This window comes from Oncorhynchus keta, chromosome 37, assembly GCF_023373465.1.
Source record: "Oncorhynchus keta strain PuntledgeMale-10-30-2019 chromosome 37, Oket_V2, whole genome shotgun sequence".
In the NCBI taxonomy this organism is placed as follows: domain Eukaryota; kingdom Metazoa; phylum Chordata; class Actinopteri; order Salmoniformes; family Salmonidae; genus Oncorhynchus; species Oncorhynchus keta.
Genome location: NC_068457.1, coordinates 26,283,149 through 26,307,287, shown reverse-complemented (window position 1 = coordinate 26,307,287; position 24,139 = coordinate 26,283,149). Strand labels below are relative to the sequence as shown.

At 48.8% G+C, this 24,139-nt stretch overlaps 1 protein-coding gene and 2 long non-coding RNA genes across 54 annotated transcripts; 2 read left to right on the top strand and 1 right to left on the bottom strand.

Annotated features, from left to right (window-relative positions):
• Window positions 1-1,244: 1,244 nt before the first annotated feature.
• On the bottom strand, window positions 1,245-10,075 carry LOC127916791 (non-homologous end-joining factor 1-like). Of its 43 annotated transcripts, none has more exons than XM_052499993.1 (8): window positions 9,815-10,075; window positions 9,655-9,741; window positions 9,481-9,567; window positions 9,292-9,320; window positions 9,180-9,250; window positions 2,523-2,721; window positions 1,968-2,068; window positions 1,245-1,631 (listed from the first exon to the last, which is right to left on the bottom strand). In XM_052499993.1, exons 1-8 carry the CDS (start codon window positions 10,009-10,011, stop codon window positions 1,551-1,553), a joined length of 852 nt encoding a protein of 283 aa, XP_052355953.1. In that variant the 5' UTR covers window positions 10,012-10,075; the 3' UTR covers window positions 1,245-1,550. The 43 variants fall into 43 exon arrangements, with proteins under 43 accessions (XP_052355953.1, XP_052355949.1, XP_052355979.1 ...); XM_052499989.1 differs by having other exon boundaries at window positions 9,626-9,741; window positions 9,844-10,075; XM_052500019.1 differs by lacking the exon at window positions 9,655-9,741 and having other exon boundaries at window positions 9,481-9,572; window positions 9,762-10,075.
• On the top strand, window positions 2,942-6,300 carry LOC127916796 (uncharacterized). Of its 4 annotated transcripts, XR_008096078.1 has the most exons (5): window positions 2,942-3,130; window positions 3,179-3,610; window positions 3,659-3,898; window positions 3,947-3,994; window positions 4,043-6,300. It is a non-coding gene; the product is annotated as an uncharacterized LOC127916796 (long non-coding RNA). The 4 variants fall into 4 exon arrangements; XR_008096079.1 differs by lacking the exon at window positions 3,947-3,994 and having other exon boundaries at window positions 3,659-3,850; XR_008096077.1 differs by lacking the exon at window positions 3,947-3,994.
• Window positions 10,076-18,485: 8,410 nt separating the features above from the next.
• LOC127916797 (uncharacterized) lies at window positions 18,486-19,939 on the top strand. Of its 7 annotated transcripts, none has more exons than XR_008096084.1 (3): window positions 18,486-18,994; window positions 19,315-19,554; window positions 19,755-19,933. It is a non-coding gene; the product is annotated as an uncharacterized LOC127916797 (long non-coding RNA). The 7 variants fall into 7 exon arrangements; XR_008096086.1 differs by lacking the exon at window positions 18,486-18,994 and adding an exon at window positions 19,002-19,234 and having other exon boundaries at window positions 19,315-19,514; window positions 19,795-19,939; XR_008096085.1 differs by lacking the exon at window positions 18,486-18,994 and adding an exon at window positions 19,002-19,234 and having other exon boundaries at window positions 19,795-19,939.
• The last annotated feature ends 4,200 nt before the right edge of the window (window positions 19,940-24,139 follow it).

Genomic DNA, 24,139 nt, shown 5'->3' with positions numbered 1-24,139 from the left:
ACTGAAACAGGAAAGGACCTTCCCCAAACTGTTGCCACAAAGTTGGAAGCGCATAATGGTCTAGAATGTCATTGTATGCTGTAGGGTTAAGAATTCCCTTCACTGGAACTAAAGGGGCCTAGCCTGAACCATGAAAAATAGCTCCAGACCATTATTCCTCATCCACCAAACATTACAGTTAACGCTATGCATTCGGTCAGGTAGCACTGTCCCACAGTCCAGTGGCGAGCTTTACACCCCTCCAGCAGACACTTGGCATTACGCATGGTGACCTTAGGCTTGTGTGCGGCTGCTCGGCCATGGAAACCCATTTCATGAAGCTCCCAACGAACAGTTCTGATGTTGCTTCCAGAGGCAGTTTAGAACTCGGTGGTGAACGTTGCAAATGAGGACAATTTTTACACCCTACGCGCTTCAGCGGTCCTGTTCTGTGAGCTTGTGTGGCCTACCACTTCCTGGCTGAGCCGTTGTTACTCCTAGACGTTTCCACTTCACAATAACAGCACTTACAGTTGACCGGGGCAGCTCTGGCAGGGCAGACATTTGACAAACTGACTTGTTGGAATGGTGGCATCCTATGACGGTGCCATGTTATAAGCCACTAAGCTCTTCAGGAAGGCCATTCTACTGCCAATGTTTGTCTATGGAGACTACATGGCTGTGTGCTCGATTTTATACCTCCATCAGAAACGGTTGTGGCTGAAATAGCCAAATCCACTCATTTGAAGGGGTGTCCACATACTTTTGTATATATAGTGTAACATCCATTTGAGACAATGTGGGCTCTTCACTTCAGGCATTTAGTGTCTCCTCTGTAGAGCGACTGACACCTTATTAAAATTGGGATAAATATGCATTCTGACTGAGCTATGACAGTGTTCTAACGGCGTTGACTTTTCAAAACAAGCCAAGTCCTCGACCAATGATTGAACAGGACTTCAATAGCATTCCAAGCATTCTACAACACCTTGAGTCAATATCTCATTCTCTCTCGAAAGAAATAAGAATGAATTGCCAACACACTGCTAACCATCCAATAGGGATAAGGCGTCTGGAGCATGCATCAACTAGCCCTGTGGTTGGACTAGACTCAGGCTGGTACTAGAGCGTGGTCCTGTAATGGCAGTAATGTACAACTTCATTCTGCCCAGAAGTTGAAACGAGTAATTCATGATGTTCCAAAAATGCAGATCTAAAGAGAACACAGTCATTGATCCACATCTAACTCTTATATTGATAAGACGCCCTAAATTGTCACACTTTATTTAGACAATTTAAAAAAATACACATCCATCAAACAATGAAACAGCCAAGGAACAACATGCATATCTAATGATTCAATGATTTAAAAAAATATATATTTAAAAAAAAAGGACATCTCCGTAGATGAGTACTTGAAAAACATGTCACATGAAGTAAGGTGGTAGTGCTCATAGACGGCATCCCAAACGACACCCCATCCCCTACATAGTGCACTACTTTTGACCGTGTCATTTGGGACATAGTCGCAGACAGTCTCCATAGTGTTTGGTGCCCTACAGGTTCCGAGGTCATCCAAAAAGCCCCTTAGCTTTCTTCTTTTTGGGTCGGGCGGAGGGCCGATCTGCAGCAGTAGCCATGGGAACTGTAGTCTGAGGATGGCAACAGACGTGTTAGAAACAAGGTAAGGATATTATGGTTACATTATAGCCTTCAGTCTGAGGGAGAGGGGTCGAGGCTGGGTTACCGTACAGCCCTTAGGCGGCGTTTACACAGACAGCCCAATTCTGACCTTTTGCCCAATTATTGGCAATACAGCTGATCAGATTGCTCAAAATACCAATTAGTGAAGGAAAAAAATCACAATTGGGCTGCCTGTGTAAACGCAGCCTTAGTGACATCTGCCGCTGTAAAAGGGCTTATCAATAAATCGGATTGATTAATTCATTATTATTGGTAAATCAGAATCATTGCGGAGTTGACCAGACCTTTTCCTCATTAGGTGTCTCTGAGTCTGTGGTTCTGGCTCGGTCCCCCCGTCCAGTCTGCCTCTTATCCCCCTGGTCCAGCCCATGGTTCACCTCCTCTCCTGTAGGGAACAAACCAACCACCAATTCACACCTATAGTGGCCATAATCAGACACTAAAACCCATTTTCACACTATTGAGCCGAGCTGTCCTGTCCTGGCCAAGGCAGCCTTGGTATGAGCTGCAACGTTGCAACACATTTATTAACGTTGCAACAAAAGTATCAAACCGCTTGAGACTCCAACTTTCCCACGCCAGTTGTTCTGTTAAAAGCAGCACTAGCAGGAGAAGTGAAGTGTTTGGGTGATTGATGTTGTTTAGCTAGATTACAGAAATGTCTGGGACAGAATATAGTATAGTGATCTCTATTAGAATGTGTGTGTGGTGTCTGTGTGTGAGAGAGTGTGTTGGTAGGACATGCGATCCTACAGGTCTAAATCTTAGGCCTTGGGCCACAGAGGTGACGGCAAGATGGGATTAGAAAGATTATACGACCAATGAGAAGAGGTCCAGACCTGAGGGCTGTGTGCCGCTGGCGGCGTGGTTAGGGTCACGGTCCTCTGTGGTGGATTCGTCCTCTTCGGGGGCGTGTCTCTCAGAGATCTTACGTTTGCGGGCGTTGGTGTTGTCGTAGGATGTGACGGCTGAGTAGAGCTCCTGCAGCTCAGAGTCAAACCCCAGACCGCCCTGCCTCACACATACCTGTGGCACAGTCTGAGGGAGAGTGAGAGAGAGAGAGAGAATGGGAAAGGGAGAAAATTATGACAAATTCAACTAATGTCAAAACTGTTGGCTATCTTTCCATAAATATACATTTAGATTAATATTTTCCTGCACACTATATTTTGAGGGGATTAAATGAAAGAAAAATAAGAGTACAGGAAGCAGAGGGAAATGACCAGAAATAAACTGTGACCTGAGCAAACACTAAGCTATCAGAGAGGGAGAGAAACAGTATGAGGGAATGAGTGAGAGGTGTAGAGAGAAAACTACACTAAATGATTTAGAGAGAATAAATGAATGATATGGAAAGACTATGTCCTGCAGTGAGTGTGTGTCAGTCAGTCAATCAGCCAGCCTCCTGCCTGGTGGCCTGCTTTCCCCAGTCAGTCACATGGTAGAGGTGTGGAGGAGTAACTGAAGTCTTTCCCTGGTCAGTTACATGGTAGAGGTCTGGAGGAGTGACTGAAGTCTTTCCCCAGTCAGTCACATGGTAGAGGTCTGGAGGAGTGACTGAAGTCTTTCCCTGGTCAGTTACATGGTAGAGGTCTGGAGGAGTGACTGAAGTCTTTCCCTGGTCAGTTACATGGTAGAGGTCTGGAGGAGTGACTGAAGTCTTTCCCTGGTCAGTTACATGGTAGAGGTCTGGAGGAGTGACTGAAGTCTTTCCCTGGTCAGTTACATGGTAGAGGTCTGGAGGAGTGACTGAAGTCTTTCCCTGGTCAGTTACATGGTAGAGGTCTGGAGGAGTGACTGAAGTCTTTCCCTGGTCAGTTACATGGTAGAGGTCTGGAGGAGTGACTGAAGTCTTTCCCTGGTCAGTTACATGGTAGAGGTCTGGAGGAGTGACTGAAGTCTTTCCCTGGTCAGTTACATGGTAGAGGTGTGGAGGAGTGACTGAAGTCTTTCCCTGGTCAGTTACATGGTAGAGGTCTGGAGGAGTGACTGAAGTCTTTCCCTGGTCAGTTACATGGTAGAGGTCTGGAGGAGTGACTGAAGTCTTTCCCTGGTCAGTTACATGGTAGAGGTCTGGAGGAGTGACTGAAGTCTTTCCCTGGTCAGTTACATGGTAGAGGTCTGGAGGAGTGACTGAAGTCTTTCCCTGGTCAGTTACATGGTAGAGGTCTGGAGGAGTGACTGAAGTCTTTCCCTGGTCAGTTACATGGTAGAGGTCTGGAAGAGTGACTGAAGTCTTTCCCTGGTCAGTTACATGGTAGAGGTCTGGAGGAGTGACTGAAGTCTTTCCCTGGTCAGTTACATGGTAGAGGTCTGGAGGAGTGACTGAAGTCTTTCCCCGGTCAGTTACATGGTAGAGGTCTGGAGGAGTGACTGAAGGCTGAAGGCCTGATAAGGGTCGAACGAAATAAGTTTTTCTAGCAGCTCTGGCACAAGGTAGAAACCAGTAAACAGGAACAACACTACAGGAGACAGGAAACAGGAACAACACTACAGGAGACAGGAACAACACTACAGGAGACAGGAAACAGGAGCAACACTACAGGAGACAGGAAACAGGAACAACACTACAGGAGACAGGAAACAGGAACAACACTACAGGAGACAGGAAACAGGAACAACACTACAGGAGACAGGAAACAGGAACAACACTACAGGAGACAGGAAACAGGAGCAACACTACAGGAGACAGGAAACAGGAGCAACACTACAGGAGACAGGAAACAGGAGCAACACTACAGGAGACAGGAAACAGGAACAACACTACAGGAGACAGGAAACAGGAGCAACACTACAGGAGACAGGAAACAGGAACAACACTACAGGAGACAGGAAACAGGAGCAACACTACAGGAGACAGGAAACAGGAGCAACACTACAGGAGACAGGAGCAACACTACAGGAGACAGGAACAACACTACAGGAGACAGGAAACAGGAACACTACAGGAGACAGGAAACAGGAACAACACTACAGGAGACAGGAACAACACTACAGGAGACAGGAAACAGGAACAACACTACAGGAGACAGGAAACAGGAACAACACTACAGGAGACAGGAAACAGGAGCAACACTACAGGAGACAGGAAACAGGAGCAACACTACAGGAGACAGGAAACAGGAGCAACACTACAGGAGACAGGAAACAGGAACAACACTACAGGAGACAGGAAACAGGAACAATACTACAGGAGACAGGAAACAGGAGCAACACTACAGGAGACAGGAACAACACTACAGGAGACAGGAAACAGGAGCAACACTACAGGAGACAGGAAACAGGAACAACACTACAGGAGACAGGAACAACACTACAGGAGACAGGAAACAGGAACAACACTACAGGAGACAGGAAACAGGAGCAACACTACAGGAGACAGGAAACAGGAGCAACACTACAGGAGACAGGAAACAGGAGCAACACTACAGGAGACAGGAAACAGGAGCAACACTACAGGAGACAGGAAACAGGAACAACACTACAGGAGACAGGAACAACACTACAGGAGACAGGAAACAGGAACAACACTACAGGAGACAGGAAACAGGAGCAACACTACAGGAGACAGGAAACAGGAGCAACACTACAGGAGACAGGAGCAACACTACAGGAGACAGGAAACAGGAACAACACTACAGGAGACAGGAAACAGGAACAACACTACAGGAGACAGGAAACAGGAGCAACACTACAGGAGACAGGAAACAGGAGCAACACTACAGGAGACAGGAAACAGGAACAACACTACAGGAGACAGGAACAACACTACAGGAGACAGGAAACAGGAACAACACTACAGGAGACAGGAAACAGGAACAACACTACAGGAGACAGGAAACAGGAGCAACACTACAGGAGACAGGAAACAGGAGCAACACTACAGGAGATAGGAAACAGGAACAACACTACAGGAGACAGGAAACAGGAGCAACACTACAGGAGACAGGAAACAGGAACAACACTACAGGAGACAGGAAACAGGAACAACACTACAGGAGACAGGAAACAGGAACACTACAGGAGACAGGAAACAGGAACAACACTACAGGAGACAGGACACTTCGGTAGGTCTATATAGGCTGCTACAACACCGTACTGCACTGTTGTGTGTGTGTGTGTACACACACGTTGACGCCACAACCAACTACAAGTCAAGATAGATAACATACTAAACTCATACAGCACGTACACACTATTCATTCTACTCTTTCACTCGCTTTTTTGAGTCAAACGGAGAGGACAAACTGAATTAGCTGTTCAAATATTGACGGGGAGAAATTGGTGGTCTCGCACTGCTGTCAGTGAGAGGGGCTCCTAAACATACTTGGTCAGGTTTAGAGGTCTGCATTGATTTATTTTAGTTTTTTGTTTGTTTAAATATCGTAAAAATAAATGTATGCTCTGGTCAGGCTTTAGTTCCCCTTTGGGCACAGAGCAACCAATGTGTGGAGGAGCAGCGGCTCCATAGAAAAGGAGCAGAGCCACCCTTCTCTCCTCCTCACCCTTCTCTCCTCACTCTCCTCCTCACCCTTCTCTCCTCCTCACCCTTCTCTCCTCCTCACTCTCCTCCTCACCCTTCTCTCCTCCTCCCCCTTCTCTCCTCCTCACCCTTCTCTTCTCCTCACTCTCCTCCTCACCCTTCTCTCTCCTCCTCACCCTTCTCTTCTCCTCCTCACCCTTCTCTTCTCCTCCTCACCCTTCTCTTCTCCTCACCCATCTCTTCTCCTCACCCTTCTCTTCTCCTCACCCATCTCTTCTCCTCACCCATCTCTTCTCCTCACCCTTCTCTTCTCCTCCTCACCCTTCTCTTCTCCTCACCCATCTCTTCTCCTCACCCATCTCTTCTCCTCACCCATCTCTTCTCCTCACCCTTCTCTTCTCCTCCTCACCCTCTCTTCTCCTCCTCACCCTTCTCTTCTCCTCCTCACCCTTCTCTTCTCCTCCTCACCCTTCTCTTCTCCTCACCCATCTCTCCTCCTCACCCATCTCTCCTCCTCACCCTTCTCTTCTCCTCACTCTCCTCCTCACCCTTCTCTTCTCCTCACTCTCCTCCTCACCCTTCTCTTCTCCTCACCCTCCTCCTCACCCTTCTCTCCTCCTCACCCTTCTCTTCTCCTCACCCTTCTCTTCTCCTCACCCTTCTCTTCTCCGCTCTCAATCGTCTCATTTTCTGTTCCGCACCTTCGTTTTCACGTTCATCTTTCTTTCCACGCAATTTTGCTGTCATTCAACCTCCGGTTTTCATCCATTTTATCATTCAACCTCCGGTTTTCATCCATTTTATCATTCAACCTCCGGTTTTCATCCATTTTATCATTCAACCTCCGGTTTTCATCCATTTTATCATTCAACCTCCGGTTTTCATCCATTTTATCATTCAACCTCCGGTTTTCATCCATTTTATCATTCAACCTCCGGTTTTCATCCATTTTATCATTCAACCTCCGGTTTTCATCCATTTTATCATTCATGCTATCATTTAGCCCTGGTCTTTTCTCCCACACTTTTATCAATGTTCTCCCTTTGCCCCGTTCCACACAAACCACTGCATTTCAGTCTTATTGCATTCAATTCCTGTGACTACAGTGCCTTATAGGGATTGATTGAATATGTCCGTAAACACACCGGCCAGCTGGTCTGCTCAGAGCATGCGCAGACCAGCTGGCCGGTGTGTTTACGGACATATTCAATCAATCCCTATACCAGTCTGCTGTTCCCACATGCTTCAAGAGGGCCACCATTGTTCCTGTTCCCAAGAAAGCTAAGGTAACTGAGCTAAACGACTACCGCCCCGTAGCACTCACTTCCGTCATCATGAAGTGCTTTGAGAGACTAGTCAAGGACCATATCACCTCCACCCTACCTGACACCCTAGACCCACTCCAATTTGCTTACCGCCCAAATAGGTCCACAGACGATGCAATCTCAACCACACTGCACACTGCCCTAACCCATCTGGACAAGAGGAATACCTATGTGAGAATGCTGTTCATCGACTACAGCTCGGCATTCAACACCATAGTGTCATCAAGCTTGAGACCCTGGGTCTCGACCCCGCCCTGTGCAACTGGGTACTGGACTTCCTGACGGGCCGCCCCCAGGTGGTGAGGGTAGGCAACAACATCTCCTCCCCGCTGATCCTCAACACTGGGGCCCCACAAGGGTGCGTTCTGAGCCCTCTCTCCTGTACTCCCTGTTCACCCACGACTGCGTGGCCACGCACGCCTCCAACTCAATCATCAAGTTTGCGGACGACACAACAGTGGTAGGCTTGATTACCAACAACGACGAGACGGCCTACAGGGAGGAGGTGAGGGCCCTCGGAGTGTGGTGTCAGGAAAATAACCTCACACTCAACGTCAACAAAACTACGGAGATGATTGTGGACTTCAGGAAACAGCAGAGGGAACACCTCCCTATCCACATCGATGGAACAGTAGTGGAGAGGGTAGCACGTTAAGTTCCTCGGCATACACATCACAGACAAACTGAATTGGTCCACTCACACAGACAGCATCGTGAAGAAGGCGCAGCAGCGCCTCTTCAACCTCAGGAGGCTGAAGAAATTCGGCTTGTCACCAAAAGCACTCACAAACTTCTACAGATGCACAATCGAGAGCATCCTGGCGGGCTGTATCACCGCCTGGTACGGCAACTGCTCCGCCCTCAACCGTAAGGCTCTCCAGAGGGTAGTGAGGTATGCACAACGCATCACCGGGGGCAAACTACCTGCCCTCCAGGACACCTACACCACCCGATGTTACAGGAAGGCCATAAAGATCATCAAGGACAACAACCACCCGAGCCACTGCCTGTTCACCCCGCTACCATCCAGAAGGCGAGGTCAGTACAGGTGCATCAAAGCTGGGACCGAGAGACTGAAAAACAGCTTCTATCTCAAGGCCATCAGACTGTTAAACAGCAACCACTAACATTGAGTGGCTGCTGCCAACACACTGACACTGACTCAATTCCAGCCACTTTAATAATGGGAATTGATGGGAAATGATGTAAATATATCACTAGCCACTTTAAACAATGCTACCTAATATAATGTTACTTACCCTACATTATTCATCTCATATGCATACGTATATACTGTACTCTATATCATCGACTGCATCCTTATGTAATACATGTATCACTAGCCACTTTAACTATGCCACTTTGTTTACATACTCATCTCATATGTATATACTGTACTCGACACTATCTACTGTATCTTGCCTATGCTGCTCTGTACCATCACTCATTCATATATCCTTATGTACATATTCTTTATCCCCTTACACTGTGTATAAGACAGTAGTTTTGGAATTGTTAGTTAGATTACTTGTTGGTTATCACTGCATTGTCGGAACTAGAAGCACAAGCATTTCGCTACACTCGCATTAACATCTGCTAACCATGTGTATGTGACAAATAAAAATTTGATTTGATTGATTTGATTTTGTGAAATGTGGAAACTTGCTGTTTTCCCATTTTGTCCCAACCTTCTCCTGTAGGACACATCGGAAAACATTTGGCATGCACACCTCTTCTGGAAAACACTTGGCATGCACACCTCTTCTGGAAAACAAATGCACACTCTTCTGGCATGCACACCTCTTCTGGAAAACACTTGGCATGCACACCTCTTCTGGAAAACAACATGCACACCTCTTCTGGCATGCACACCTCTTCTGGCAAACACTTGGCATGCACACCTCTTCTGGCAAAACACTTGGCATGCACACCTCTTCTGGAAAACACTTGGCATGCACACCTCTTCTGGCAAACACTTGGCATGCACACCTCTTCTGGAAAACACTTGGCATGCACACCTCTTCTGGAAAACACTTGGCATGCACACCTCTTCTGGAAAACACTTGGCATGCACACCTCTTCTGGCAAACACTTGGCATGCACACCTCTTCTGGAAAACACTTGGCATGCACACCTCTTCTGGAAAACACTTGGCATGCACACCTCTTCTGGAAAACACTTGGCATGCACACCTCTTCTGGAAAACACTTGGCATGCACACCTCTTCTGGAAAACACTTGGCATGCACACCTGGAAAACTTCATGCACACCTGGAAAACACTTGGCATGCACACCTCTTCTGGAAAACACTTGGCATGCACACCTCTTCTGGAAAACACTTGGCATGCACACCTCTTCTGGAAAACACTTGGCATGCACACCTCTTCTGGAAAACACTTGGCATGCACACCTCTTCTGGAAAACACTTGGCATGCACACCTCTTCTGGAAAACACTTGGCATGCACACCTCTTCTGGAAAACACTTGGCATGCACACCTCTTCTGGAAAACACTTGGCATGCACACCTCTTCTGGAAAACACTTGGCATGCACACCTCTTCTGGAAAACACTTGGCATGCACACCTCTTCTGGAAAACACTTGGCATGCATACCTCTTCTGGAAAACACTTGGCATGCATACCTCTTCTGGAAAACACTTGGCATGCACACCTCTTCTGTCAAGTTGTTTGAGGATCCTTGATGGACAGTAACAGTAAAACAAGGTGAAATCCTTAATGGTGAAACTGCTTCGTCTGTTTGTGATGTTACAACAACAAACAAGTTACTGCAAAGAACAAACACTTAAAAAAAAAAAAAAAAATCTGACATCATTGCTCACAATATGCACAGCAATATCTTTACCACGCTGCGCGACGTCGCCTCGGCAACAAAACCAATAATGGTGGTGGGGGCGGCCAGCGGTGCCGTTTCCCCTTACAATGGATTACATCTAAGTCAGCGCTGTAAACTAGGCCACTTGGGTCCCTTTAAACCGGCAGGTGTAAAGCATTCTCAAACGTATGTTCAATGTATTGGCCTGCGTCTCAGAGTAGGAGTGTTGTTTTAGGATCAGTTTAGCCTTTTAAAGCATAATGAATAAGGGCATGGACCTAGATCAGCCCTCCTGGACGATAAACAACTCTTAAACACATAAAAAGGGAAAGAATGGCACAAAGAGTTAACAAAACAAAGGTCAAAGGTCAGTTTAAATAGACTACCGTGGTTCAACCACCTCTCTACCTCACAGTTAATAATATTCATCTGGAACTTTCTTGTGACCTCCACCAGACTGAGTGGCCTGCCGCTGTCATAACAGACCAAAGTCCTGCAGTACGGAGACAGGGGAGGAGCTACTGTTTTGGTGAGCTCACCTGTGTTAGGGATTTGATTGAGGTTAGGGTCAGTTTACCCTCATCGGACTGTCAATGGGATGCACGCCAGTCAAGTTCCTTCAGTTGCACCCTCACAAATCTGAACCCTGCCCTCTGTAGGGTTGTTAGACTGCTGGCCATCCATAATCCATTCTGGCACCTTAGCCAATCACTGCCCCACGGCCTGACCAAAGAAAAACAAGGAAGGATGAGTAGAAGGAGGGTGAGGGATGTTGACATTTCCCTCTATTACTAGTGGGTAAACAGCTCTGAGTTTAGCCGGTGTTGTTTTCTGAGATAGACCAGTCTCTAGGCCGGTGTTGTTTTCTGAGATAGACCAGTCTCTAGGCCGGTGTTGTTTTCTGAGATAGACCAGTCTCTAGGCCGGTGTTGTTTTCTGAGATAGACCAGTCTCTAGGCCGGTGTTGTTTTCTGAGATAGACCAGTCTCTAGGCCGGTGTTGTTTTCTGAGATAGACCAGTCTCTAGACCGGTGTTGTTTTCTGAGATAGACCAGTCTCTAGGCCGGTGTTGTTTTCTGAGATAGACCAGTCTCTAGGCCGGTGTTGTTTTCTGAGATAGACCAGTCTCTAGGCCGGTGTTGTTTTCTGAGATAGACCAGTCTCTAGGCCGGTGTTGTTTTCTGAGATAGGCCGGTGTTGGGGATTGGTGCTGACCGACCTTCATGGAACCCTGGTACAGACTGCTGAGGCCTCACCTGATCTATAGTAAAAACACTGATGCTGGATCCTAAACTGGCCCCTACCCCTAACCCCTACACCCTAGTCAGGAACCACTGACCCCTACACCCTAGTCAGGAACCACTGACCCCTACACCCTAGTCAGGAACCACTGACCCCTACACCCTAGTCAGGAACCACTAACCCCTACACCCTAGTCAGGAACCACTGACCCCTACACCCTAGTCATGAACCACTAACCCCTACACCCTAGTCAGGAACCACTGACCCCTACACCCTAGTCAGGGAACCACTGACCCCTACACCCTAGTCAGGAACCACTGACCCCTAGTCAGGAACCACTGACCCCTACACCCTAGTCATGAACCACTAACCCCTACACCCTAGTCAGGAACCACTGACCCCTACACCCTAGTCAGGGAACCACTGACCCCTACACCCTAGTCAGGAACCACTGACCCCTACACCCTAGTCAGGAACCACTGACCCCTACACCCTAGTCAGGAACCACTGACCCCTACACCCTAGTCAGGAACCACTGACCCCTACACCCTAGTCAGGAACCACTGACCCATACACCCTAGTCAGGAACCACTAACCCCTGCACCCTAGTCAGGAACCACTAACCCCTACACAGGAACCACTGACCCATACACCCTAGTCAGGAACCACTAACCCCTACACAGGAACCACTGACCCATACACCCTAGTCAGGAACCACTAACCCCTACACAGGAACCACTGACCCATACACCCTAGTCAGTAACCACTGACCCCTACATCCTAGTCAGGAACCACTGACCCCTACATCCTAGTCAGGAACCACTGACCCCTAGTCAGTAACCACTGACCCCTAACCCCGACACCCTAGTCAGTAACCACTGACCCCTAACCCCGACACCCTAGTCAGTAACCACTGACCCCTAACCCCAACACCCTAGTCAGTAACCACTGACCCATATCGCCTTACGCAGAGGTTACAGGACCTAAAACAACCACATTGGATATTGATATTCTACTACACACGCCAGGCTGGCAGATGGAACAACAAACAGAGGCAGGTGAAGTCCTACTGGTCCGTCTGCCTTTAAACCCTGAAAGCGCATCCCTTTACATCTGGTCATATATCTGTCTGTACTTCCCTGTCAACTACTCTCACCCTCTTTCTCCCTCTCTTCCCAGTCAACTACTCTCACCCTCTTTCTCCCTCTCTTCCCTGTCAACTACTCTCACCCTCTTTCTCCCTCTCTTCCCTGTCAAATACTCTCACCCTCTTTCTCCCTCTCTTCCCAGTCAACTACTCTCACCCTCTTTCTCCCTCTCTTCCCTGTCAACTACTCTCACCCTCTTTCTCCCTCTCTTCCTGTCAAATACTCTCACCCCTGTCAACTACTCTCACCCTCTTTCTCCCTCTCTTCCCAGTCAACTACTCTCACCCTCTTTCTCCCTCTCTTCCCAGTCAACTACTCTCACCCTCTTTCTCCCTCTCTTCCCTGTCAAATACTCTCACCCTCTTTCTCCCTCTCTTCCCAGTCAACTACTCTCACCCTCTTTCTCCCTCTCTTCCCAGTCAACTACTCTCACCCTCTTTCTCCCTCTCTTCCCAGTCAACTACTCTCACCCTCTTTCTCCCTCTCTTCCCAGTCAACTACTCTCACCCTCTTTCTCCCTCTCTTCCCAGTCAACTACTCTCACCCTCTTTCTCCCTCCCAACCTCTTCTCCCTCTCTTCCCAGTCAACTACTCTCACCCTCTTTCTCCCCTCTTCCCAGTCAACTACTCTCACCCTCTTTCTCCCCTCTTCCCAGTCAACTACTCTCACCCTCTTTCTCCCCTCTTCCCAGTCAACTACTCTCACCCTCTTTCTTTCTCTCAGGCCAGGAGAGGAGAGGCTTCCCCACATCACTCCCTCTCTCTGGGACAACTGACAGGAGGAGAGGGGGTCAGACCTCTGGAGGGGATTTATGATTTTACGAGGATCCCCATTCGCCGACGCCAATGATGACAGCTAGTCTTCCTGGGGTCTGACATAACGAAAAAGACATTACAGACAAAAATACTCTATATACATACACACACACATAAAAACTGAGCAATCGGGAGATTAGGGCCTTGGTCAGGGAGGGGACCAAGAACCCGATGATCACTCTGACAGAGCTCCAGAGTTCCTCTGTGGAGATGGGAGAACCTTCCAAAAGGACAAGCATCTCTGCAGCACTCCTCCAATTAGGCCTTTATGGTAGAGTGGCCAGACGGAAGCAACTCTTCAGTAAAAGGCACATGACAGCCCGCTTGGAGTTTGCCAAAAGGCACCTAAAGGACTCTCAGAACACGAGAAATAAGATTCACTGGTCTGATGAAACCAAGATTGAACCCTTTGGCCTGAATGACAAGCGTAATGTCTGGAGGAAACCAGGCACCGCTTATCAATACCATGCCTTGTCCCTAAAAACAGACACATGGTGAGGTAGAGAAGTAGAAACAGGGAAAGGGGATACTTAGTCAGTTATACAACTGAATGCCTTCAACTGAAATGTGTCTTCTGCATTTAACCCAACCCCTCTGAATCAGAGAGGTGCGGGGGGCTGCCTTAATCGACATCCACGTCTTCGGCGCCTGGGGAACTTAGGGTTATTTGCCTTGCTCAGGGGTAGAACAACAGATTTGTACCTTGTCAGCTCTAGAATTCGATCCAGCAACCTTTATGATTACTGGTCCAATGCTCTAACCACATCCCTAAAAACAGGCACATGGTGAGGTACAAACACACATAAACCCCAGGCCTTGTCCCTAAAAACAGACACATGGTGAGGTAGAAACACACATAAACCCCAGGCCCTGTCCCTAAAAACAGACATGGTGAGGTATAAACACACATAAACCCCAGGCCCTGTCCCTAAAAACAGACACATGGTGAGGTACAAACACACATAAACCCCAGGCCTTGTCCCTAAAAACAGACACATGGTGAGGTAGAAACACACATAAACCCCAGGCCCTGTCCCTAAAAACAGACATGGTGAGGTAGAAACACACATAAACCCCAGGCCCTGTCCCTAAAAACAGACACATGGTGAAGTACAAACACACATAAACCCCAGGCCCTGTCCCTAAAAACAGACATGGTGAGGTAGAAACACACATAAACCCCAGGCCCTGTCCCTAAAAACAGACATGGTGAGGTAGAAACACACATAAACCCCAGGCCCTGTCCCTAAAAACAGACATGGTGAGGTAGAAGGGTGTAAATGTAGAAAGCCATCACCGACAGCTGTCCAGGATTCTACATGGTGAATAAGGAAAGACAACCTCTGATCACAGGCAACAATGAAGAACACATCGAACTGACTATCCAAGGTCCCTCCCCTCAGAGCCTCTCCAATGGTTTAGAAGAGGAGGCAAGGGTAGAGGATGCAAGGGTAGAGGATGCAAGGGTAGAGGATGCAAGGGTAGAGGATGCAAGGGATCGAGGAAAGATGAATTGAGAAAGATCCTTCCTCGTGTCTCCTTTTCTCCTTCTTCCATCCACTTGCACACAGTTTCCACAGGGCTCTCCCCTGCCTCGGGGCCTGTAATTAGGGCCATTGTGGCCTGGCCGGCTCCCTCTCACTGCCCCTTCAGCTGGCGGGCCTGGTTCTAGACGGCCCAGTGTGGCGTCCCACAAGACATCAGGATGGGCTGCCGGCCCAGCGCTACACAGATCCCAGCAACCCTCAGACACGTGATGTAAACACTGGCTGCAGTCCAAACTCAAAGTAGACGGCCCTCGGCCCCTAACGGCGTTTTACATTGTCACATCCCAGTGAACCTTAAAATGTCCCTTGCCCAAGCGAGGGAGAGTGATGTTCGGAGAGGCAACGTCCTAGGTGGAACTCTTGAAGTTGATTTAAAAAAACAACCAACCTAAAGCTATTAATATACTGTACCTAGCAAGCTAACGTAGCTCACTAGCACTCCTGTCAGGTAGCTAGCTAAAGTTCCCCATAGCTGGCAAGCTAGTTTTATAGTATGGTCATGTATTCCAATAAATTTCAGAATTCCCCAAAATATGTTGATGATGCTAGCTACGTTTTATGGGCTCCTCACTACGAGACTAAGACAATTTGTCAACGCTAAAAATCAATGTCATCCACAGTATATAGATTTTTCACCAACAAATAACATGTTTGGACTGCAGCCACTCGCTCTGTCCTTTCTCTATTAGGGAAGAGAAGAGAAGAAAGAAGGATATTATAAAGATCTTCTCTCATCCCTCTTTCCCTTTCTGTTGTTCTCTCCTTCTCTGGTCCTGGCCTACCAGTTGGCCTCCAGTCCAGGATGGTTATTAGGGACTTTACATGCTTATCAGTTAGGAATGATTATGGAGGCCCAGCCCAGAGCCTGGGGTTCCATTACCACCAGAGGCCTGGGCAGAGGCCTCCCCCCTGGGGACACAAGCCCCCCACCCCCCTAGTGAGGGAGGGGTGGGCATGAAGTTCCATGAAGAGTACGTCCAGCACATAAACCAGTCTCCGCTTTATCACCTGCTGTCAATAAAACATCAGTGAACAAGCAGGATCCACTGACAGACAGCAGCCAGTCACTGCAAGTGTGTTTGTTTCTGTCATTACATCACCCAATCAAATGACAGAGATGGACACCTTTGCACCCAACCTGATACCAAAGAAAGTCAGCACTCAGCTGTGGGACACTGGTCCAGCTGTAAGCGCCTGGGAGCAGTGGGGTCTCCCGAGCACAAGGGGGTGCTATTCAACCCACAGGGTTGCCAGGTATCACCTGAGTTATTAACCACCGGGTTGCCAGGTATCACATGAGTTATTAACCACTGGGTTGCCAGGTATCACCTGAGTTTTTAACCACCGGGATGCCGAGTATCACATGAGTTATTAACCACAGGGTTGCCAGGTATCACCTGAGTTATTAACCACCGGGTTGCCAAGTATCACCTGAGTTATTAACCACCGGGTTGCCAAGTATCACCTGAGTTATTAACCACCGGGTTGCCAAGTATCACCTGAGTTATTAACCACCGGGTTGCCAGGTATCACCTGAGTTATTAACCACCGGGTTGCCAGGTATCACCTGAGTTATTAACCACCGGGTTGCCAGGTATCACCTGAGTTATTAACCACAGGGTTGCCAGGTATCACCTGAGTTATTAACCACAGGGTTGCCAGGTATCACCTGAGTTATTAACCACAGGGTTGCCAGGTATCACCTGAGTTATTAACCACCGGGTTGCCAGATAGTAATTTCACCTCCACTTTTTCCCAAGGGGTCTGCGCATTGGTCAAAAGGAATATTAGTCACCGATACCCTCTAATAGTTCTAGACAGTACTGTAGCAGCGAATGCCAGCTATTGCATCATCCCTGGCAAGGGTTCAACCTGGGTCACCATGACCTCACTTGGGGTAAATCGTATATCGGGGTTCATCAGGGCTAAGTTTGTTACAGTATTTTATATCTACATAACAAACTGAAGCATACAAATATACCTTTAAAAACTACAAAAACCCCTTCCCTCAAAGCAAACTCCTAAAACAACAAAACCCACATAATTCCCTCAAAACTGTGCTTCTAAAAACTTCCAAACCCAGCTCATACCTTTAAAAACACCCCTTTAAAAACAACAAAACTCAGTCCATCACCTCATGCCTCTCCACCAAACTAACAGGGTAATCTAACCCAGGCTGTGCCAGTGAGCCACAGGAGCTGGTCTAACTGACGGAGTCTGGTAGAACAGGGCAACAGGAGCTGGTCCAACTGACTGTGTCTGGTAGAACAGGGCAACAGGAGCTGGTCCAACTGACTGTGTCTGGTAGAACAGGGCAACAGGAGCTGGTCCAGGAGTCTGGTAGAACAGGGCAACAGGAGCTGGTCCAACTGACGGAGTCTGGTAGAACAGGGCAACAGGAGCTGGTCCAACTGACTGTGTCTGGTAGAACAGGGCAACAGGAGCTGGTCCAACTGACGGAGTCTGGTAGAACAGGGCAACAGGAGCTGGTCCAACTGACTGTCTGGTAGAACAGGGCAACAGGAGCTGGTCAGGGCAACAGGAGCTGGTCCAACTGTGACGTCTGGTAGAACAGGGCAACAGGAGCTCTGGTAGAACAGGGCAACAGGAGCTGGTCCAACTGACTGTGTCTGGTAGAACAGGGCAACAGGAGCTGGTCCAACTGACTGTCTGGTAGAACAGGGCAACAGGAGCTGGTCCAACTGACTGTCTGGTAGAACAGGGCAACAGGAGCTGGTCCAACTGACTGTCTGGTAGAACAGGGCAACAGGAGCTGGTCCAACTGACTGTGTCTGGTAGAACAGGGCAACAGGAGCTGGTCCAACTGACTGTGTCTGGTAGAACAGGGCAACAGGAGCTGGTCCAACTGACTGTATTGCTGTTAGTTTATAGGGAGTCCTACCTACAGTCACACAGAGCAGGAATTCCTCAGCCGTGTGTGATATGGCCCACTCCTGTTTAGAACACCGCTGTCAATGATTTACCACACAGAAGAGGGAGGGAGAGAGAGAGGGGGGAGAAGAGGGAGAGGGGGGTGGGGGGCATGGGGGGGGAGAGAGCAAGAGAGAGGGGGAGAAGAGGGGAGAGAGAGAGAGAGAGAGGGTGGAGAGAGGGGGAGAACAGGGGAGAGAGAGGGGTGGGGGGGCATGGGGGGATGGGGGGGGAGAGAGAGGGGGGGAGAAGAGGGGAGAGGGGAGAGGGGGTGGGGGGCATGAGGGGAGAGAGAGGGGTGGGGGGGGCATGGGGGGAGAGAGGGGGAGAAGAGGGGAGTGGGAGGGAGGGAGAGAGAGAGGTAGATAGAGGAGGAAAAGGGGTGGGGGGCATGGGGGGGAGAGAGAGAGGGGGGGAGAAGGAGGGAGAGATAGAGGAGGAAAGGGGGGAGAGCAAGAGAGAGGGGGGGAGAAGAGGAGAGAGAGAGAGGTGAATGAGAGAAAGACATGGAGAGGAATGCAAGAGAGGATGACCAGAGCATAGAACCATGGCATCAGCTCTGCCATTGATCTCAAAACAGCCTCTATCTATCTAGCAGTGCTTGGACTGATCTAGACAGGAGCTGTATGACAGTTCACACAGGTGGCTGGTCCAGCGGTAATGCTGCAGCCTCCAACACACAGGTCTACACTGTCTGCATAGGTTTAAATAGGGCCTGCTGCCCTTTGACACAAAATTCTCTCTCTGTTCAATGAAGACAGAAAATACATGACATCTACATAAAGGGAGATGATAGGAGCAGCAGAGCCAGATCTGAAGTCCAGAGGAGATGATAGGAGCAGCAGAGCCAGATCTGAAGACCAGAGGTGATGATAGGAGCAGCAGAGCCAGATCTGAAGTCCAGAGGAGATGATAGGAGCAGCAGAGCCAGATCTGAAGTCCAGAGGAGATGATAGGAGCAGCAGAGCCAGATCTGAAGTCCAGAGGTGATGATAGGAGCAGCAGAGCCAGATCTGAAGTCCAGAGGAGATGATAGGAGCAGCAGAGCCAGATCTGAAGTCCAGAGGAGATGATAGGAGCAGCAGAGCCAGATCTGAAGTCCAGAGGAGATGATAGGAGCAGCAGAGCCAGATCTGAAGTCCAGAGGTGATGATAGGAGCAGCAGAGCCAGATCTGAAGTCCAGAGGAGATGATAGGAGCAGCAGAGCCAGATCTGAAGTCCAGAGGTGATGATAGGAGCAGCAGAGCCAGATCTGAAGTCCAGAGGAGATGACAGGAGCAGCAGAGCCAGATCTGAAGTCCAGAGGAGATGATAGGAGCAGCAGAGCCAGATCTGAAGTCCAGAGGTGATGATAGGAGCAGCAGAGCCAGATCTGAAGTCCAGAGGTGATGATAGGAGCAGCAGAGCCAGATCTGAAGTCCAGAGGAGATGATAGGAGCAGCAGAGCCAGATCTGAAGTCCAGAGGTGATGATAGGAGCAGCAGAGCCAGATCTGAAGTCCAGAGGTGATGATAGGAGCAGCAGAGCCAGATCTGAAGTCCAGAGGTGATGATAGGAGCAGCAGAGCCAGATCTGAAGTCCAGAGGAGATGATAGGAGCAGCAGAGCCAGATCTGAAGTCCAGAGGAGATGATAGGAGCAGCAGAGCCAGATCTGAAGTCCAGAGGTGATGATAGGAGCAGCAGAGCCAGATCTGAAGTCCAGAGGAGATGATAGGAGCAGCAGAGCCAGATCTGAAGTCCAGAGGAGATGATAGGAGCAGCAGAGCCAGATCTGAAGTCCAGAGGAGATGATAGGAGCAGCAGAGCCAGATCTGAAGTCCAGAGGAGATGATAGGAGCAGCAGAGCCAGATCTGAAGTCCAGAGGAGATGATAGGAGCAGCAGAGCCAGATCTGAAGTCCAGAGGTGATGATAGGAGCAGCAGAGCCAGATCTGAAGTCCAGAGGAGATGATAGGAGCAGCAGAGCCAGATCTGAAGTCCAGAGGAGATGATAGGAGCAGCAGAGCCAGATCTGAAGTCCAGAGGTGATGATAGGAGCAGCAGAGCCAGATCTGAAGTCCAGAGGTGATGATAGGAGCAGCAGAGCCAGATCTGAAGTCCAGAGGTGATGACAGCCTCTGGCGGATGGAGCCTCTGGCGGATGGAGCCTCTGGCGGATGGAGCCCCTGAATAACCAGGGGAGACGCTAACCACAAACCCGCAGTAGCTCCCCACATCCCCTGCTTCCAGACTTCTCCCTGACCCCCAACCCATAGACCCCCAGGGAGAACCAAATCCACAGCACTACAGATAGACTAACATGTTAACTCACAGTGTTAGGGGGCTACTGTAAACGCTCCACTATGGAGCCGGTATGGAGCGTGAGGTAGACCACAGGGAACATGTCCCTCCCCTCTTTCACTCAGTCACAATGTTTTTCTCCACTCAGCACCAAAACCCCAAGGCATGCGTCACTGCTGCGGACTGGTCACACACACACACATACTGGTCACACACACACACAAAAAGGAACACTCAACGACACACCCTCCCCTCTGAAACCAAAAACCATGCGTCATTACCGGTCCAGTGTGGACAGACAGACACGCCCCTTGCCAGGCCAGATCCACAAGCGGAGACAAATTAGCCCCAAAACGGGTGAAAAACAGGTGAAAATGACAAAAGCCCAGATGGAGATTAGTGTGATCTAAAAGAAGGACAGAAGGGTTTTTCACCACAACACTGTCACTCTGGGCCCCTCCACCTTCACACCAGAAATGGGCATCTAGATTCCAGATGAACCCAGGACACGGTGTGTGTGTGTGTGTGTGTGTGTGTGTGTGTGTGTGTGTGTGTGTGTGTGTGTGTGTGTGTGTGTGTGTGTGTGTGTGTGACAGTGGACAGGTAGTCTAATTCCAACCTCCATGTCAATGTTGACCTGTGGTGGGTGGGGTGTTACTGTGGGGTGATGAGGGGGCTCCAATGGAAAGCTAGAAAGGTACCTGGGTTGACTTTCTCTTCCCCGTCTGTCTCGTTCCCCTCCTTTCATCTGCACATCTCTCTCATCCTCCTTTCCAGGAGGTCTACTCTACAGTGGAAGAGGATGGCAATAGAAAATCCCCAGTGGTGGGATGAGGAGGGGTGGAGTGAAGGAAGGTACAAACCACACCTGGGTTCAAATAGTATTCTAAATACTTTGAGCGGTTCCCTGAGCTTGCCCGGATGGGCAGCGTTTTCACTTTTGGTACCATTCCATTGGTAGGCAAGCTCAATCAAGCAGAGTGCAAGTATTTGAAAGATTTCAAATGCTATTTGAACCCAGGTCTGTCGACAAACAGAGAAGTCCTTCCTCTCTCCCCCCTTTCATTTGCAGGGAAATCATTCTCCAAAAATACCCCTGCTCACCACTTTGAAGGACAGATATGTCATTCTAAATGTGTTTGCCCACAGATAAAGGCATCTTTCAGTAGCCATTGAGTAAGAGTCACCATCAAAAGGTAGGTGCCGTGTTGACTGCGGTGAGCAGAGGTGAAGGGGGCATTATCTGGGCCTGGGTTCCCAGTATAGTCTTACGAGCTGAAGGCTAAAACAGATCCCAGTATAGCCCTATGAGCCGAAGGCTAGAGGCTAAAACAGATCCCAGTATTGCCCAATGAGCTGAAGGATAAAACAGATCCCAGTATAGTCTTACGAGCTGAAGGCTGGAGGCTAAAACAGATCCCAGTATTGTCTTATGAGCCGAAGGGTTGAGGCTAAAACAGATCCCAGTATTGCCCAACGAGCCGAAGGCTGGAGGCTAAAACAGATCCCAGTATTGCCCAACGAGCTGAAGGCTGGAGGCTAAAACAGATCCCAGTATTGCCCTACGAGCTGAAGGCAAAAACAGATCCCAGTGTTGCCCTACGAGCTGAAGGCTGGAGGCTAAAACAGATCCCAGTGTTGCCCTACGAGCTGAAGGCTGGAGGCTAAAACAGAACCCAGTATTGCCCTACGAGCTGAAGGCTGGAGGCTAAAACAGATCCCAGTATTGCCCTATGAGCTGAATGCTGGAGGCTAAAACAGATCCCAGTATTGCCCTACGAGCTGAAGGCTAAAACAGATCCCAGTATTGCCCTACAAGCTGAAGGCTGGAGGCTAAAACAGATCCCAGTATTGCCCTACGAGCTAAAGGCTAAAACAGATCCCAGTATTGCCCTACGAGCTGAAGGCTAAAACAGATCCCAGTATTGCCCTACGAGCTGAAGGCTAAAACAGATCCCAGTATTGCCCTTCAAGCTGAAAGCTGGATGCTAAAACAGATCCCAGTATTGCCCTACGAGCCGAAGGCTGGAGGCTAAAACAGATCCCAGTATTGCCCTACGAGCCGAAGGCTGGAGGCTAAAACAGATCCCAGTATTGCCCTACGAGCCGAAGGCTGGAGGCTAAAACAGATCCCAGTATTGCCCTACGAGCTGGAGGCTAAAACAGATCCCAGTATTGCCCTACGAGCTGAAGGCTGGAGGCTAAAACAGATCCGACTTAAGAGGGAAGATGAACAGAAAGACACCAGGAGAGACAGACGGACACAAAGGTACACAGAGAGTCTTCCCAGAGGGGGAAATGCAAACGGAGACACCACCTCCTATAGATAAATACTACACACACATGCCACGGCTCCTCGCCTAGCGCCACCTCCTCCACCCATCTGTCTACTGGTTAGGCCATGAGCCCAAAGGAATGGCTGGCCACGGACGCCACCTCCCTCTCCAGTGTGTGTGTGTGTTGCCTCGACACTTCGCAGTGAAATTTTTCCAGACACTTATTTTCAGTTTGGACTTTGGTCCGTGGCGGTCTGTCGGTGCTCAGTGGAATTTGCCGTGGCCGGGAGAAGAAGGGTGTGAGGTGTGTGTACTTTGATCTGAGAGGAGGAAAGGCCACGTTCCCCTGCATGCATTGCCATTCTCTTTATGGGCCATGTCCAGATGAGCATTTCCCCAAACCTCCAGGGAGGCTTACTACAGTAATGTCCGAGCCCAAGGTAGAGGGCCTCGACGGGGTCAGGAAGGAGGACGAGTACCCACTACCCTCCGTACGGGACAGGAGGGAGGGAGAGTGGACCCTGCCTGCCCCCTGTTTCACACTGCAGAGTTCAGACAAAAATCTCTCTACATTCCCCAGGACACTTCGAAATGCCAAAACACACACACAGGTCAGGGATGGGGGTCAATGGAGCAGCGGACTGAGAAATTCCACATCCTACCACACAGTCAAACTGAAACACACTAACTAAAACACAGGCTCATCAAACTACCAGGGCACCAAACAAACACACACACATCAACTGCATGGATCCCTCTACTACTGTTAATACAAAAGCAATTCAGACAATTTATTCTGAGCATAAATAGGAAGTATTCAAGCTATATTCTTACAATAAAACACTTTTGGACAAACAAATGATCTAATTGTGTGTTTGCATAATCAGCTATATATTTTATAGACTTTTTTGCTCCTCGTTATCAAGGGGACCAATCATTTGGGACCTGACTGCACACACACTCTCCGGCGTATTTATCTAGACAGCTACAACTTTCTACTCTCTTCCAGCATGTTTCCTATGAGGCGACAGGACACAAAGTCAACTTTTATTCACTGGTATTTCCATACACCCGTTACCGTTTAGATTAGAAATGAAAGCACTTTGTGCATCTAGTCCCTCCATTTGAAGGTGTCAGAAGTATTTGTAAAACAATGCACCTGTAGTGTATTAAAATAGTCAAACATTTAGTATTTGGTCACATATTCCTAGCACACAATGACCACATCATTCTTGTGACTTTACAAACTTGTTCGATGCCTTTGCAGTTTGTTGGGAATAGGAACTGAATGTTGAATAATGTATTGTGTCATTTTGGAGTCACATTTATTGGAAATAAGAATAGAATGTTTCTAAACACTTCAACAGTAATGTTGATGCCACCATTATTGTGCATAATCGTGAATAATGACACAACGTTAGAGGCAAAATTATACCCTCCAAAAACATGCTAACCTCTTCAAATGACCAATAACAGGGGAGGGTAGCATTTGGGGGGGGTAAGAGCAAGGACCCAGCCCTCATCAGGCGACCCAGGAGACTACGCACAAGAGGAGCGTAAATCTATATAATCT

Bases quoted from the DNA above. Each gene is read 5' to 3' on its own strand.
- LOC127916791 (XM_052499981.1), bottom strand. From the start codon at position 10,040: ATGCCAAGTGTTTTCCAGAAGAGGTGTGCATGCCAAGTGTTTTCCAGA. The intron at 9,251-9,422 runs GTGTGCATGCCA...TTTCCAGAAGAG, and splicing joins CCAAGTGTTTTCCAGAAGAG to GTGTGCATGCCAAGTGTTTT. The intron at 2,069-2,522 runs GTCTGGACCTCT...TGTTCCCTACAG, and splicing joins CAGCGGCACACAGCCCTCAG to GAGAGGAGGTGAACCATGGG.